The sequence below is a fragment of the Crotalus tigris genome, unplaced genomic scaffold (assembly GCF_016545835.1).
Source record: "Crotalus tigris isolate CLP2741 ecotype Arizona unplaced genomic scaffold, ASM1654583v1 scf7180000020201.887925, whole genome shotgun sequence".
NCBI lineage: Eukaryota > Metazoa > Chordata > Lepidosauria > Squamata > Viperidae > Crotalus > Crotalus tigris.
The window spans coordinates 606311-624622 of NW_024097902.1; the positions used below are offsets into that span (position 1 = coordinate 606311).

The window sequence follows — 18312 nt, forward strand, 5'->3', positions numbered from 1 at the left end:
TTAGGTTTTTGTCATCATAACTTTGAAAAAATAAATAGCTGTCTGAACTTCAATACGTTGCCATATTAAGGCAAGAATAGCCTGTCCCTTCTTATTTTCTTGTTAGAGTTGTATGATACATTTTAAAATAAAGAAACAAAAGCAATTTCACTAAGTAAGACATGAACTGGATTGTCTTTTTTTGTATGAAGAAAAGAATAAGACAAGACAAATAAGAGCTTTTGGCAGTTGCATCACTCACTGCCCTAGTTAGAAGCTAACATTTTCCACTTAGAACCATTTTAATGGGAAGAGCAATAAGTAAAATAATGTTTTTAATCTCTTTCCTCCTTCAACAGTGTATGCACATCAAGATAATCCATGAGAAATCCCTTTAAAGGAACTTAAGTAACTGTAATCCCAGGGCAACATGTGGCCCTTGACAACTCTTGGAGCACCCTTTGGCCGTGGCAGTTTCTTTTATTTTAAACTAGGAAACAGAAGAAACATTTTTGTTGAAATATAACTTTTTCATTCCACTCTTTCCCTATGCTGTAGTTTTTCTTATCCCTTCCCCAAAAATGTTAAGCATAGCCTCTGGCAATTAAAAAGTTGCTCACTTCTGTTTTCATGAAACAGAGTGTGATTGAGAGCAACAACAAACATTTTTGAAGAATGAATTTTGGATGATCTAGGCTTGATGTTACTGTTATAGTTATGTGTCCTGCTGTACAAAATGTGTTTTATACACAAAATATGTTAGTAACAGTTTGAGAGTTTTAAAGGAAATATTCATTCTTTTTGAAAATGACATTTAACTGGCCTTTTTGCAGTCCCTTTTGTTATGAAGGAGAGAGATATGGCATTGAGAAAATGAACTGAATTGAATAAATTGTCCCTGGGCATCTATATTGGGACCTATGGTTTTCAATATCTAAAAATGATTTAGAATTTGGGTGAGCAATTATTTAGATAAGTTTGCAAATGACATCAAATATGATGAAACCCCAGGTAGATGGTAAAATGTTCTTTTCCATGGATTTAATGTTCTATACCACACGTTTAATGATATTTCATACTTGAGGCGGATAATGTTATTAGACATGGAAACTTGATAAAATAATGCAGTCATGCATGTAATTAGAACAAAGTTATAAAAATAAATTATTTAGCTGGTCTTGCTAACAAGTTGCAACAATATTGGTTGTGTTAACATGAATTTGTAGCACAATTTTTCAGAATACAGTAATAAATATATTTTACATCACTCTTAAAAGTAATTTGCATATTTCTTTTAACCTTATTGTTCAGAATTAAAAAGTGGATACTAGAACACAATAATATTCCAACTATAGGTGAATAGATGCAGGCAGATTTATTTTGGGGTTCATTGTTTAATCCAGCAGTTCTCAACCTATGGGTTGGGACCCCATTTGGGGTCGAATGACCATTTCACAGGGGTCTCCAAACAACATAGTCCGCCATTTTTTCCCCTTTTCCTTAGCTGTGCTACTCCCTTTTATTCTATTGGCTTTTGAAAGCCAATAGAATAGACTCTCTTGAATTCAAAAGCCAATAGGAATTGTCCAGGCTGTCTCTGCCCTGCTGAGCCCGCCAAAAGTCCCATTCTGCAAATGGCGCTGCAAGTTGTCTGCAGCGAAGGCGAGCTGTCTGGAAGTTTCCACCCCTCCCTGCTGATCAACTACTAAAAATGTAAGGCTAGGGGTGGGAGGTGGGAGGCCAGCGGGCACAGGGAGGGTTGCTGGCACGCGTGGGGCCTGGCGGGTCCCTTACCTCCCTTGGGCTGGGCCAGCTGGTGGCCCAGCCGGTGGTCGGCCTGCTCCGTCTCTGCCGCTTGCCAGCTATGCCTCGGCCAGCTCAGGGGGTGGCACCACGCATGTGCGGCGCTCCCGGTCAGGGAAAGTCCTCGACTTACGACCAGTTAGGTAGTCCTCAACTTACGACCGGTTGGGTAGTCCTCGACTTACGACCGATTGGGGGTCACAGCATTAAAAAGGTTGAGAACCACTGGTTTAATCTGTGCAAATGTTATACAGATTGAGATGAATGCTCTTAAGATTCAAGAAAGGAACTGGTTATTGAGAAATTATCTAGCTTCCAGAGGAATATCTATTTACCTGATTTATTCTCGAGAGTTTCCCTTCTTTTTTTCCCAAAAAGTTAAACTAATGTTTTTTAAAATCTAGTTTCATCTGTGGAGTCCTTGATATTCTCTGAGCTCAACTGTTTGCTTGCAGACATTTCATTAACCATCTGGGTAACATTAATACTGGTGAGTGTGGGATTTGCACTCTGTTTATGTACAGTAGCTTACCTTGCCCGTGTTAGCAGGACTGTGGTTTTCTCCTTGACAGCTGTTTTTTGGTAGAAAGAAGAAATCTTCCCCCCTTCATCCCCAACAAGCACTATCAATATTAACAACTTATCACTGTTTCTTAAAGCCAACCATCTCTTCATTCTTTATCTTCACCTCATTCTCTATAAACCAATCTTTAAAATCTAATTTGTCCATTTTAATTAACAACATTTCATTAAAGATTGCCAGTAATAATAACAACTATTTGTAAATTATATTTACTAAATCCAATTTGAACCGTTCCCTTTATATTTATATCTCCCTTTCTATTTAAACATACCCCCATTTTCTCTCTTCAAATAAGCAAAATCTCTTCTAATCAGCAAAAAGATTACCCAAAATAGCAACCCATTTGTGTTAATCTTGATCAAACAAACCAATTTTGTATTAATTCTTCTTTCTCCCAACAATCTTTAGTTCTCTCAAACAAAGTCCTAACCCAGTGATGGTGAACCTTTTGGAGACCGAGTGCCCAAACTGCAACCTAAAACCCACTTATGTATCGTCGGGTGCCAGGTGGGCATGTCCCATTGGGTGGGTGTGACCCATTGGGTGGGCTTGGCCCATTGGGTGGGCATGGCTGCGGTGGTAATGGCAGATTGGGTGGGACTAAAAAGTTCAATCAATCAATTCCAACTTTGCGAAAAAAAAATTTCCCGCGAGAAGTTGAAATTGATTGATTGAACCTTTTTTTTTTACACATGGTGGTGGAGGCCTAAAGTGAAAAGATTTTATAAAAGCCAGCTGAAGGCATAGTACTGGGGTGATGGCACACGTGCCCACAAAGAGGGCTCTGCTTGCCACAGGTTCTCCACCACTGTCCTAACCTCTGCTTTCTCATAGTTTCTTTGCTTCTTTTCTCAGAACCATTGGCATCTTTATGAAATCCCCTTTGTAATTCCAGTAGAAGAAAATTATCCACATCACTGTTCATATTCTGACTGTCTCTTCTCACAAAGCTTCAACAAATTCTTTTTATAAATCCAACATAGAGAAGTTATTCACATCACTCTTGGTTTAATGTTTGTATGTAGTTTGTATTAAATCATTCTCCAGTTTCATTTCTAAATCTGCTATTTCTATCTCTTTCTTATAGGTTATCATTTTAAATTCCACATTAAAATCAATTTCAGTTTGCTTTGATAGAACTTGTTCCTCTTCAATAATACCTTTTAATTCTTTAATAGCATATAACTTCATGATTGCATTTTTGGCCCATTCATCATAGAACTCCCATAAAGTAGCCATTAATACATTAATTTCCTTTTAGTGCCCTCTAGTGTTCAACTTTCAAAGTTGTTTTGTCAGTTGTTTCCAAATATAAACATGACACTTCCCATGAGAAAGATTCTTTTAATTAACTTCAAAGGCCTTCTTTAACTCAAGTCCAAGTCTGGAACTCTTAATCCGTTTAACATTTTCTGAAATCAACACTGTAATCACCCTTTTTGTCATATATTCTCTTCCATTTTATTTCTTGCAAAATTTTAAACTCACAATTTCCTTATTTACATGATTAAAGAAAGAATTTGAACAACTTGGGGTTCTGAAGATTTTCAATATTTAACAAAAAGTTTTAAACAAAGTAAGCTCCAAAGTGATTTAACAGTGACGTTTGATTAAACCTTAAGTCCATAAAAGACTAGATTAACATCTTTGAACTCAGTAAAAATCTCATGATTCCTATCTGTTTGCAAGAGACTGCAAAAACATCTGTTTCTGCCCTCTATTCACAGTAAAAACAGCTGTCCAGAGTATGTATGGGCAATCTCAAGATCTCTCCTTTCTCCAGAGAGATTTTTGGCGGTCCACATCCAGCATCCAGCTGCCTTTTGGGGTGTAATCTCTCCCACTAACCAGGGAATATCAGTTTACTGGAAGCTTCACTGGAAGCTTCTCTGCTGTGCTCTTAATTTATGGAAGTAGGATTTTTTTTCCTTTTGACTCATACTACTAGAGCACATATTAACAATTCCTCTGTAGTTTAGGTTACTTTAGTACTTTGAGAGACTGTCTACAGTTGGAAAAAGAAAGTATAAAATACTTGGTTTTATAATAAGCATTTTTGCACTGTACCTTATCATTTAATCTCTTTGAAATACCAGTGGAAAATTATATGAAAATGTTGGTGTTGAGAGGAAACTTGTTTTCAAAAGTGGCTGTTACCCAAGGCCCAGTTTGCACACATACCTTTTGTTGAATTAAAGAGTTGGCTGTAAGTTAAATGCTTCACGTTATTGCCAGTTTTTTGGAACTTTCTAAAATTGTCAGAAGTGGTAGGAACTCTCTCAAACTGAGATACTTGTATTAGGGACACATGTAGGAACTGACCTTACATCATGTTTCAGTTTTAATTTTAATTTGGGAAAAGCCTTTCATGCATTGTATAGTGCAATTATGTGCATTTATCCTGAAGGTAGCATTTATTTAAGAAGAGTTACCATTTTTCAATTCCTTAATAAATAGGATATAATGATGAATGGAAAACCATAATCTTAAGAAACAATGGGAAAATATTAGTGATTGGTTTATAGTCCTCTTCCAGAAATCAAAGATTATAAATTTTGAACATGAACATCAGGACTAGAGAAATATTTTAGTTTTAGGCTTTGGTTTTATATTTAAAAAAACCTCATTAAGTTTTTCTATTGAATTTTATAATGGCTGCAGGCATCTCATTTCTGATGGCTACACGCATTTGATTATTTTACATGTGATGTGTGATAAATTATACCCTGAAAAGGGAATTTAGGATTTGAAGCTGAAGGCAATTTAGTAGAGAAATGCATTTTAAAAAAAATTACAGATTTTTTTTCCTGAATGATTCTGAAGAATCTAGAAAGGTTCAGAATCTGGATCTTACTTCTGGATAAGTATGCATAGAATTGAAACCTAAGGTCTTTTAAAAGTTGGGCTAGCCCCACCCAGTTTCTAATCAAACTTGGCTCTTGGAAATTTCATGTAGCAATCTCTGCAGTTTTTAAAAGCATTTTCAGTTGCTTTCTTCCAAAGACTGAGACAGTGATTGGCCCAAAATTGCCCAACTGGTTTTATGTTTAAGGTAAGACTAGAACTCATGTCTGTTGGTCTCTTTTTTTTTTTCTTTTCCAAACAATTTTATTGATTTTTCCATTTTTACACCAGAACGCTTAAGAAACAACGTGGAGATAGGGTAATCAGTTAGGTACAATAACATCATACATATATAGCTCAAATAATGCTCCTTAAAATTTCCCTCTCTAACAATTAGAATAATATAGTCTAATACATTTCTAAGTAAAATTAATTCATTAATGCATTCCTAAATAAGAATTCAATTAATCAATAGAAATTATCAGCAACCTTTCATCGATGTAAATCAAACCCTGTTTTTAGGTTTATTAATTTCCAAATACCATATCTAACTTAGCCTTAAACAAAAATATTCTTTACAATTTGGGTGTCCATAATTTCTCTTATTTAAGCATATTATTTCCATAATTACATTCTTACATTTCTCAACTATATTCTATTTCTTATTCAATAATTCTTCATTTATTAATTTGATCTCTTCCATCATTACAATCTTTTTACCATTATAGCTCCACAAATTAGCTATCATATATAATAATAAAAAAGCATAGGAAAAATAGAAAAAAATAATAGAAAAAAACAAAAAGAAACCAAAAAAAGAGAGAAAAAGGAAGATCTATTATTCCAAAAAATATATTCTTACTATATTTCAATCTTAAATTCTAAATCTTATTCCAAAAACACCTTTTAAAAATCCAAATCCAAATCAATCCACATCTCTATAAAGCCATTGCAACCCACAAATGTAATCTTAAATTCCATACTTATATCTTATTCTAGCTTTCTTTCTGTTCCAAACGGGTTTCCATAGTAAGGCTTCTAAGTCCACAAATAAAACTCCCTCCATTTCTTGCCGTAACGCATAAATCAGGGAAGAATCTCCCATTGTCCATTTTAATAGGCTAGTGAAAAAGTTGTAGTGATTCTCAATAGCTCGTGGTTGAAGATTCATCTTCATCTATTTTGAAGTTGCGTCTAGTTTAATTACAGTCATTTTTGAATCATCCAGAGTCTCAATAAATTCTTCTTTAATATTATTTTGCTCTCCTCCTATTGGTTTTTTATATGTCAGGTAATCAGTTGGAGTCTGGAAATCAGCCTGCCCTTCTGTGGTAACATCCTTAGTTTCCGTGCTAAAAGTCATTTGTTCATTAGTATCAGAAGTTTTTTCCGCTGTAGGTTGGTAGTCCTGATGTAAGTTTAATTCCTCCATCTCAGTAAATTGTGGATAAGGTTGAAGACGAGTCTCTTGAGTATATACCCCTTCTGCTGTTTCTTGGCTTACAAAGTGCTCACTTACACCTTGCGCTTTGATATGACATTGAAAAATAATCTCTTTTGTATAGGCAATTATTTGTTCAGTATTTTCAAGAATTTTGTCCAATATATACTTGTAATTGAAATCTGGCATTTGGATTTTCCTCCTTCATTCCTTGGCATAGGCCCAAGAGATTTCATTGGGCCTTCTGGTGTCTCAAGTCCTGGTCACCACTTGGCTTGCTGATTACCACAGTAGTTCCTAGCCTCTGACACTGTGCAGTTGCCACTTTTTTATATTGCTGGCTTGGCAACACAGCAAGCCTCACTAGCAGGCCGCAATTCACCTTCTGGTGGAAATTATAGTGGCTGTGAGTAAAACCGTTTTTTTGGATATCACTGGTTCAGTGACCGGGGGGGGGTAGGGCAGTCTTTTCCAGCTGTTGCCCTACACCCTTATCAACCAATTGATCCTTTTCCCAGATGCATCTTCTCGCGCACCTAAAGTTTTAATACCAGCATGGAGGATAACATGACCTCCCAATCCAAGGATGTCTCCCCTCCTTCCTCAGTCCAGAAAAGGCACAGATCCCCTACCCAACAGGCTGCTGGTAGGATCTCAGCCAAGGTCAAACCCAAGGCTGTTTCCGGGGGGAAAACCTCCAGATTGGCTGAAAAACAGGCCAGCAGGAGACACCAGGCATTGGAAAAAGAGTTTTCAAAGGCTCAAAAACAGGCCAGGGCCGAGACTGCTCAGACTGAGTCCACCTTTTTTGATTTGCCTCTCAGTCTCTCCTCTTCTGCTCAAGAAGTCTGGTCACCGGTAGAGCCTTCTACTTCCTCTGGCCAGACCGCTCTGGAACCTGAAGCACATACATTCAGGTCTCCTACCACCCCATGGTTCCAGCAGGCCCCAGAAGCCACCTTCACGCCCACGGCTGTGGGGCTCAGAGGGGAGCAGTCCATCCTTCTCTAGAAGATAGGCTCCAAGTCCTGATGGCTTAGGCGGTGGAGCGGACCCTTACAGTCAGGACTCCGCCGGTGCCCAGAGCGGAATCCTTGCTTTCCCTCCCTCTCTCGCACCCGGCACATCAGAGTTCTCACAATCCTCCTTCCCCTTCCCATTCTTCTTATAGCGGGGTCTCATTAACCTCGGAACAGGATCAGGCGCTTGACGCCTCGTGGTCAGAGGAGGAGGAATCAGCTCTGGATCTGCCCCCTTTCGCCGGTCTATTTAATCCATCTCTCTTTCTACCTCTACTTTGCAAGGCCAGTTCTGCAGCCACGTGGGACCTGACTGGTCCACTCCAGCGGCATCTGCAACGAATTCAGAGGCAGACCCCGTCTTCGTTGAACTGGTGGTCACCCAATATCATGTTCCATGGCCTCCATTGTTCCTCAATGCAGTTAAGAAACAATGGGCTTCCCCAGGTTCCTTCCCTCTTCCAGGTGGGAACGATAAGTTCTTTAGTGTGGCCTCAGAATTAGATGAGGCACTCAACGTTCCCACGGTGGATGAGCCCCTGTCTCACCTTTTTTCCCCTTCCACTATTTCTGGGGATATGGCAGAGGCCTTAAAATCTGAGGAACACAGATCGGAAATGGCATTTAGAAGGTCACACCAGGCGGCGGCATGGTCTATCAGAGCTTCCACTTCAGCCTCCTCCTTCTCTAGATCCGCCCTTATCTGGCTTTGTCAGCTCCAAGCCAGGATCCCCCCAGATGATGTCCGTACACATCAGACCTGAGCAAGTTAGTGGCCGCGACAGAATATGCTTCCAATGCGACTCTACACGCTGCACGGTTTTCCTCCAGATCCTTGGCATCCAACGTGACATCCTGCTGCATGCTATGGTTAAGACATTGGCAGGCAGACACCAAGTCCAAGTGGCGTCTGACAGCAGCCCAATACCAAGGTAGCAAATTATTCGGGTATGCCTTAGCCCTGTTTCTGACTGAGAATAAGGACAAAAAGAAGATTCTGGCCCACCTTACTAAGCAGTCCAATAGGCGGACTACTCCTTATAACTGTAGACAGTTCTTTCGATCTGCCACTATCCCTCCAACCACGCAACTTTCACGGCCCTTCACTCCCAGACAGGACCGTCCGGTTGACAGACCGGCCTCAAGACCCAGGCAGCAGTTTCAGTCCAAACGGCCCTTTCGAGGTGGGGGACATCCCTTCCACAGGAAGTGACTCCTCAGTGGATCCTCCCATAGGGGGAAGGCTTCCCCTATTTGTTACTCAATGGGAGGTCACCACCACAGACACCTGGGTTCTGGACACCATTCGACACGGCCTGTCTCTGGAATTCATTTCCAGTCCACCAAGTCGGTTCATTTCTTGCCCCCAATCAAAAAAGTCTTTAAGGAGAGGTCTCATGCAGGAGGCCATCCTTCACTTATTAGACATAAAGGCCATAGAATCGATACCTCCGGCTCAACGAGGTCGCGGATTCTACTTCATTCTCTTTGTGGTCCTCAAGACCTCGGGAGGATGGAGAGCAATCTTAGACCTAAAACACCTGAACCTTTATCTGGCATACTGAAGGTTCAAAATGCAAACACCTCAGTCCATCCTAGGCAGCATCCAAAAGGGGGACTTTCTCACATCCGTGGATCTCACAGAGGCATACTTACACATCCCTATCATCCCTGGTCACTGCCAGTTTCTCAGGTTCAGTTACATGGGGCATTGTTATCAATACAAGGCACTTCCGTTCAGGCTGTCGTCGGCCCCAAGGATGTTTTCCAAGGTTCTGGCGGTTCTTGCTGCACACCTGAGGTTGATGCCGATTCGGGTGCAGTGCTACCTGGATGACATCTTATACAGTCATCCTCTCCCAGGGGGGCTCAGGCAGACCTGAGACTGGTGATCGAGGTCCTACAGAGTCACGGCTTTTTGGTCAACTTCAAGAAAAGTCAGACAATTCCATCGACCAGATTGCTCCACTTAGGAGCCATAATATACACAATAGAATGTCGGGTTTATCTGTCCCAGAAATGCAGGGACAGTATACGGGACCTGATTCTCAAGGTCTGCAGGGACAGGACTCTGTCACCCTCCAGTCTTTCCTGGCTTCTCGGAAATATAATATTATGTATATCGATCGTTCCCTGGGCCAGGTTACACTCACGGTCTCTCCAGTGGTTTCTGCTTCCCTATCAGAAGCAGGGTACCAGCACTTCCACCCGAGAGGTAAGGATTCCACCTCAGGTCCTACGTTCACTCAGATGGTGGATTTCCCCCGCCATGGCCAGAGGGTCTCTTTTCAAGGAGCCTGGTCGGCTCACGATCACGACAGACGCCAGCCTATTTGGCTGGGGAGCACACTATCAGTTGCAGTGGGCCCAGGGACGGTGGTCTCGGTCAGACCTGAGGCACAATATCAATTGGCTGGAACTCAGGGCCATACATCTAGCCCTTCGCCACTTCCGCCACAGCATTATGAAACAACACGTGCTCGTCCTCACGGACAATGTGGCGGCAAAGGCCCATGTGAACCGGCAGGTCCCATGCTCTTCTGACCGAGGCCAGCAACTGGGTTCCTGGGTTCCTGGGCAGAGACCAACCTTGCCTCGATCAGGGCAGACCACATCTCGGGAGAGGCAAACAAAAGGGCAGACTTCCTGAGCAGGTCAACCGTGGACCACTCGGAATGACGTCTGCACCCGAATCTATTCAGGGAAATCACTCACAGATTTGGTCTCCCCATCATAGATCTGTTTGCCTCCCAGGCAAACACGCAACTCCCGCGATTCTTTTCGCGCTTCCCAGCTTGGGGCAAAGGGAGTAGATGCCCTTCAGGTTCCATGGCCGGAAGGCCTCCTCTATGCCTTTCCCCCTCTTCCCCTTCTCCCAGCAGTCATCCGCAAGCTTCTGCAGGAGAGGGCAGAGGTTCTATTGATAGCCCCTTACTGGCCGTGGAGACCTTGGTTCGCTGACCTTGTTGGTCTTTCCCTATTGCGCCCTTGGAAAATTCCGCCAGACCGGGTATCACTGACCCAGGGGGATCTGATTCACCCAGACCCTCAATGGCTCCAGTTAGTCATTTGGCACTTGAACGCCAGCTCCTATCCCAGGAGTCCTGTTCGCCAGGTCATTGCCATAATTCAGGCATCTCGCAGGCCGGCTACCAACCGCATCTACGATGCCACGTGGCAGAATTTTTGTCGGTGGTGTTCCACTCATCAACTACCCTTATTGAAATTAACCATCCCAAATATTTTGGACTATTTGCTGGAGGGGCTGAATAAAGGTTTGGCACCTAACACCTTGCGCAGACAGGTGGCAGCCCTCTCTACCTTGGTTACTTGTGACACTGTTAACTCTCTGGGTCAACATCCCTTGATCCATTCTTTCCTCAAGGGCGCTACTAATACCAGGCCACCTGTAGTCCACAGATATCCCTTGTGGGAATTGCTTCGGGTCCTTCAGGCTCTCACAAAGGCTCCTTTAGAACCCTTCAGTTCGTGCAACATGAGATCCTTATCTCTTAAGGTCGCCTTCTTTGTGGCTATTACTTCGGCCCTGTGTATTCTGAGATGGCGGCTCTCTCAGTCAGGGACGATCTGTGTGTCTTTCACCGGGACCAGGTTACCCTTCACTTAGATCCCACCTTTGTCCCCAAAGTTAATTCCCTTTTTCATAGGGCCCAGGATATCGTCTTCCCTGATTTCTGCTCTAATCTTCCCATGATCTGGAACATCAGTGGCATTCCCTGGATATCTGCCGGGCTCTCCGTTATTATATCAAGCGGACGGCTGCCTTCCGTAGCTCTGAGGCACTTTTTGTCTCCTTCCACCCTTCTTACAAGGGTTGGAAGGTCTCGGCCTCCACAATTGGCTGGTGGATAAGAGGTTGCATTGCGGGGGCATACCAGTCCGATTCCTTGCTGGTTCCACGTCATGTTACGGCCCACTCTACGTGCAGTGCAGCCACTTCTGCGGCTTGGGCCACACAGGCTTCCATCAAGGAAGTGTGTAGGGTGGCCACGTAGTCTTCCCTTTCGCCGTTTATACGGCATTACAAACTGGACAGGTACGCATCCGCCGAGGCATCCTTTGGCAGGAGGGTTCTCCAGCAGGTGGGACCCCGCGACACGGTTCCAAATTTGCCCGCTTCCCTCCTGTAGGACAGTGGGCTTTGGTATGTCCCATTAGTGGATTATCCATCTCCAGTGCTGGAGAAGGGCCGTTATCTTACCTGAAAGCCTTTTCTCTGCACGGAGATGGATAATCCACACCCACCCATTCAGGTCCTTAGGCTTAGGGTCAGTGTCTGTGAGCCAACACGTCCTGCTGTCAGTCAGTAGCTGCGCCATCGTCGAGACTGGGAAAACAGGCCCAGGACAGGCGTGGCAAGTTTGGCTGACTTGATCTGATTGAGCAGGAGGATTAAGTTAACCCATTAGTGGATTATCCATGTCCGTGCTGAGAAAAGGCGTTCAGGTAAGACAACACCCCTTTTCTTTTAATTCTGAGAAATATCAAATCTTCCTCAATTCAAAAAGAAACTTAACATAAACTTTAATTAGAATTTCTTGTAATAATAGCCAGTTAACTATGGCCGTGTAACAGCATCAACACTAAAAAAAATGTTTTAATAGAATCTCCAATTTAATGACTGTAAATTAAGTTTTTCTATAGTCAGGAAACATTTGGTACCTCACACAAATCCCATGCTTTATTGTTGGTAAGAAAATGTTAGCTTGCCCATATATATGTAAATTATATTTAAGTGCACCATACTCAAATTTGCACATTATATAACAATCTTTTAGCTGTATTATCCATTCAGTCTTTGCTGTAAGCTTTTTGCTTTGGATCTTAATTTTTTGTGTTTTTTTCCTGCCTGCCTTTATAATCTGTTCATACATTTTGAAGGTTACATACTGTAACTAGTATATATTATATTGCAGTCAATGGCTTCTATCTATACTGTTTGTAGAGTATGTGTTTCTAAACCACCTTTTATGTACTCATAAATTCTAGATATTAGGATGTCCTATCTCATGAACCTTTATAGGTGAACTTTAGTTCATTTGACAAAATAGGTCTTGATGCAAAATTAATTTTAAAAAATGATTAGATTATGCATGTTTACTTATAGCTGCATTAATAAGAAAACTCACTACAAATAGTATATGGTCACTCAAATCATTACAGTGTTCATGTAACTACTTAGAAAGGTAGTAATATTATGTTTACAATTTTTCAGAAATGGGGAAAAAGCTCCTACTTGAACTGTGTCTGAAGTTCTATCATGGCTTATGGAATTGTGCGCTGATGAGCCAGGAAGTGGAGTGCTCAAGTGACTAAAGAAGATGGGTGCTAATGCTTCAAACTATCCTCATTCGTGTTCCCCAAGGGTAGGGGGAAATTCTCAGGCACAACAGACATTCATAGGTAAGTATTTCTGTTTCTCCATTTAAAATATTTACATTGCATATCCAGGCCATATGTTGTCTGTAACCATGGCTAACGTGAAGGCAGTTTTGATATAATTTATATTAAGCAGCAGTTCATTTGATAAATCTATCGTACTATTACAAGTTCTGTTCACTTGCAAAGGATACTTATGAGAGGAAATGGATAATTCTGTCTCATTTGTTAAACCTAAAATTACCCAAATGCATGCTGGGAAAACAAACTTTTTTATATCAAGAGACAAAGTGAGAAAGGATGCATATTTTAGAAATAGCTAAGTCTTGAACTTATCTAATGGGCAACTTTTAAAATATTATTGGCTCAGAAAAACATAATATTAAAGATGTTCAGAATTTCAGAGCTCATTCTTGCAAGGATCTTTTAAATTTCTGTTTGTTGCTACAAAAAGACAAACCAGAACAGATGAGATGATATTTAACCACTGGAATTTTTCTTCTGTGGGTTCTAATTTTGATTTCAAATTTAGAATGATGTTAGAATTCTATTTTCTCAGGCTATGCTAGCAGTAAAAACTTGATATAAATAAATTTTTAACATAATGTAATATTGTGAAGTTAGCAGATCTAATGGTAGGTTTGCTAGAGATAAATCTTAAGCATTAATTAACTCTAAGACCTGTCAGGAGTTCAACTGAAACGTCAATGACTTCAATATTTGCATCTTGCGGTATGTTATGTTCTATGGTCCTTTTGTTCACTTTCTTTGGAATATTTTAAAATCTTCTGTCTTATTCATGTTAAAAACTGACCACTTGTGGTCAGGGTTTAAAATGTTTAACAAAATGGATCTTTTGGAATGCATAAGTTTATGGGTCTTGCTAAGCTAAACACCAAAAAGGATTTTACCATGTTTCCCCAAAAATAAGACCCGGTCTTATTTTTTGGAGAGGGACCAAAAGACCAAAGATCGGCGGATGTCTTATATTGTGGCCACCCACCCACTCTGTCCACCGTCTGGTTGCTCGTGTCCACAACGGGGTAGGAGAATGCACATCACATCAGTGCTGCTGCCACAAGGTGAGGCAAGGCAGGTGGGGGTGGAGCTGCCCCACAAGCCCCGCACCCACTTATCTCGGTCCCCGCAACTCCCAGGCCACTATAACTTGACTTCATGACTAGATTAGCAAAAAGTTTCAACATTTATGTTGAGAAGGTGTGCCTGAGGTCGTATAACACTCTATGGTAGCTTATAGGTTTAGGGGAGAGGAAGTGTTGTACAACAAACCTTAAAAAGAGTATAGCTATGTCATAGCCTTTGCTAATGTATTAAAATGTATTAAAAATGTTTGGCCAGGTCTGTAATCCATTGCAAAATTACAAAAGAGTCAACCAGGAAAAGCAAAGTAAAAATCTTCAAATATAAGGAACTGTGTGGTGTTCTTTTAAATCAGACATTGCTATAGTTAAAATAAATACAGTTAAATATACATCAGATTAGATAAAAATAAAACTAAAAATTAATATTTAGTTTTGCTACAGGACCAGAAAAATTTCAAAATGTTAGATGCACAGCCATATATATTATATGCCAAATTTTCAAGAAGATCAAATAAAAAGAAAGAATAATCAAGATTTGGAAAATAATGACAGATGTGGACAGAATTCAGTAATTGTGTAAGATGTCTTTTAATATGTTTTTCATGGCAAATCTTACAAGATATGTTAGTGTATTAATTTTCCCTAACTGGCAAACACGATTAATCCACAAAAATGGAAGAATGAAAGACATGGGATAGACAAAAATAGTAAAACCACAGGAATGCAACTAGGATTTTTCCAGTCAGTTACATATTCCAGATGAAAGATAAATGACCCAGGCCATTTTTTTTTATATCTGTAAAAAGAGAAAAATTGTTTATTTTTTAAAAATCTTTTCATCTAACCATTTTGACTTAAAATCAGTTCCTATAATACTGCCATCACTATTTTGTTTAAGAAAGGTAGAAAGAGAAAGAAGTAGGGTAAATAAATATTTTATTTTTCAAAATCTCCATGTATTGCAAATTACAGCTAAATAAAAGTTGGGGGTCTTGACAGTTGAAAACTGTCAGGATTGATTCCTTTGTTGGATAGATCTGGGTAGTCAAATAATAGCTTTTCCACTAGTTTTTTTTTTTTTTTTTTGTATGCAAAATTTTGTACATTTTCTTTATAAGTACATTTTGCTAGTTTATTGTAAACTACTCTGAACATTTTCCATATAATAGTTTAAAACTCCTTATCAATGCATTTCACTCATTTTTTATACCCTAACTTTGGGCTTCAGGCAGCTTTTTTTTCCCCCTTCTTTCAGGAACATCATCCTATTCCCATCAAGGTTATGGCTGTGAATCTAAACTTTATAGCCTTGAGCATGGCCACGAGAAACCTCAAGATAAGAAAAAGAAAAGCTCTGGCCTTGCTACCCTCAAAAAGAAGTTTATTAAGCGCCGAAAGTCTAACAGGTCTGCTGATCATGCCAAACAGATGCGTGAGCTCCTCTCAGGCTGGGATGTCAGGGATGTCAATGCATTAGTGGAAGAGTATGAAGGAACGTCGGCCTTAAAAGAGCTTTCTCTGCAAGCTAGTTTAGCAAGACCAGAAGCCAGGACGCTGCAGAAAGACATGGCTGAACTGTACGAATTTAAATATTGCACAGATGTTGATCTGATATTTCAAGAGACTTGCTTCCCTGTGCATCGTGCAATTTTGGCTGCAAGGTGCCCATTTTTTAAGACCCTACTTTCTTCCTCACCAGAATATGGTGCAGAGATTATAATGGATATCAATACAGCTGGCATCGACCTGCCCATGTTTTCTGCTTTGCTACACTACCTATACACAGGTGAATTTGGGATGGAAGATTCGAGGTTTCAGAATGTTGACATTCTCATGCAGCTTAGTGAGGAATTTGGAACACCAAATTCTCTAGATGTTGATATGCGAGGGCTGTTGGATTACATGTGCTATTATGATGTGGTTCTCAGTTTTTCATCTGACTCTGAACTTGTTGAAGCTTATTGTGGAAGTCAGAACTGCTTAGATGAGGAGCTCAGAGCACACAAAGCTATTATTTCATCACGCTCACCTTTCTTCCGCCATCTACTACAGAGGAGGATAAGAACCGGAGAAGAAATTACAGATCGAACTCTAAGGACTCCAACAAGGATTATACTAGATGAATCTATCATACCAAAAAAATACGTGAGGGTAATTTTAAACTGTATGTATACAGATTTGGTGGATCTCTCTATTTTGCACAGCAGTCCATCAGTAGGGAGTTTAAGTGAGGTCCAGGCTCTTGTAGCAGGAAAGCCAAGCATCACAAAGGCTGAAGAAGCTATGGAACTTTACCACATAGCACTTTTCCTGGAGTTCAGTATGCTTGCACAAGGTAAATGATTATTTTATCCTTTAAAAGCACACTGCAATGTTTAAATCTGGATGGATTTTTAAAATTTCTTTTTGTAAAATATATTTCTTGATAGTTTCTGCTCTTCTTTTCTAGGTGACGTTTCTAAAATTATCCTGCTGTGAAATTATTATTAGTTTCATGTGATTTTAGTCAATTAACTATATGTTTTTTAGAATAAATTACTGAACAGAGCTATATTTAATGAGGTTTATTTCCATGTTATGTGTGTGCGTGTGTGCACGCATATGTATATGAGTGTGTGTGTGTGTACCATCTTTTAAGTTGTAGAGGGGAAAAAACCTTGGTTTTGATGCACGCGTAGCTATAGTAGTCACCATACTAGAGATATTCCTCTTTTTGTAAGTTATGATCGACATTGTCAGCAATGTACTATGTTACAAACAGCTGGCTCCTAACTTGATTGATCTCTTCAAACAAGCAGAAGATAACTGTATTAGAAGTGATTAATTTATATAGCAGTATCTATAAGAAATTGCTCTTTACAGTCAGATTATTGTTTGGTCTTGCAAACAAACCGATAGCAGCTTTCTGGGGTTTCAGGGAAAGGTCTTTCACACTTTTGTTTGGGAGATGTGGAAATTAAATATTGAATGTTTGATGTTCATTTATTACTTAAATAGAGCCTCTCCCAAATAACCAAGCAAGTGATTTAGCAGTTCTGTGAAAGTTCACTACCCAATAAAGTATTTTCTTGCTAATTAATATACCGGTATTTATACAAGTACAGCATAGGTGGCGCCATGCTCAATAGTAGTAACTGTGAGAGGGACCTCGGAGTCCTAGTAGACAATCACTTAAATATGAGCCAGCAGTGTGCTGCAGCTGCCAAAAAGGCCAACACAGTGCTAGGCTGCATTAACAGAGGGATAGAATCACGATCACGTGAAGTATTAATACCACTCTTCAATGCCTTGGTAAGGCCACACTTGGAATACTGCATCCAGTTTTGGTCACCACGCTGGAAAAAAGATGTTGAGACTCTAGAAAGAGTACAGAGAAGAGCAACAAAGATGATTAGGGGACTGGAGGCTAAAACATATAAGGAACGGTTGCTAGAATTGGGTATGTCTAGTTTAACGAAGAGAGGACAAGGGGGGACATGATAGCAGTATTCCAATATCTCAGGGGCTGCCATAAAGAAGAGGGAATCAAGCTATTTTCCAAAGCACCTGAAGGCAGGACAAGAAGCAACGGGTGGAAACTAATCAAGGAGAGAAGCAACCTCGAACTAAGGAGAAACTTCCTGATAGTGACAACAATTAATCAGTGGAACAGCCTGCCTCCAGAAGCAGTAAATGCTCCAACACTGGAAGTTTTTAAGAAGAGACTGGACAGCCATTTGTCCGAAATGGTGTAGGGTTTCCTGCCTGAGCAGGGGGTTGAACTAGATGACCTCCAAGGTCCCTTCCAACTTTACTACTACTACTACTACTACTACTACTACTACTACTACTACTACTATTTATTTATTTATTTTAAAAGAGATTTGCTAGAAATCTGCTTTATTACAGTTAGAAAAAAAGCACATTCCATCCTGCAAAATGGCTTTAATTTTGAAAGCCTCTTCGCATATGAACCTACATTTCAAAATATTTTATATAAATCAAAAGTAATTTAGATGTCTCTGCATGGATTGGATACAGAAATCCCTTCCAGGTGCATAGGAAGGAGATTTATACAAGCTAGAGCATTACAAAAGAAATTCAAGAAATAAATTTGCATTTCTAGTACATGTATCTGCGAGGAAGCCTGTTTGAACATAA

At 40.3% G+C, this 18312-nt stretch overlaps 1 protein-coding gene across 5 annotated transcripts in view; it reads left to right on the forward strand.

The window, feature by feature from the left end:
- BTBD7 (BTB domain containing 7) overlaps positions 1-18312 on the forward strand; it is a 74772-nt gene that overhangs the window by 12875 nt on the left and 43585 nt on the right. For 4 of the 5 annotated variants that reach the window (XR_005559473.1, XM_039365865.1, XM_039365862.1 and 1 more), the window contains exons 2-3: positions 12906-13093; positions 15428-16507. Coding sequence is in view for 4 of the 5 variants with exons in the window: in XM_039365865.1 (XP_039221799.1) it covers positions 13012-13093; positions 15428-16507 (1162 nt within the window). In the remaining variant the exon portion in view is untranslated. The remainder of the gene's footprint in view (positions 1-12905; positions 13094-15427; positions 16508-18312) is intronic. The other variant, XM_039365863.1, reaches the window with a different exon arrangement.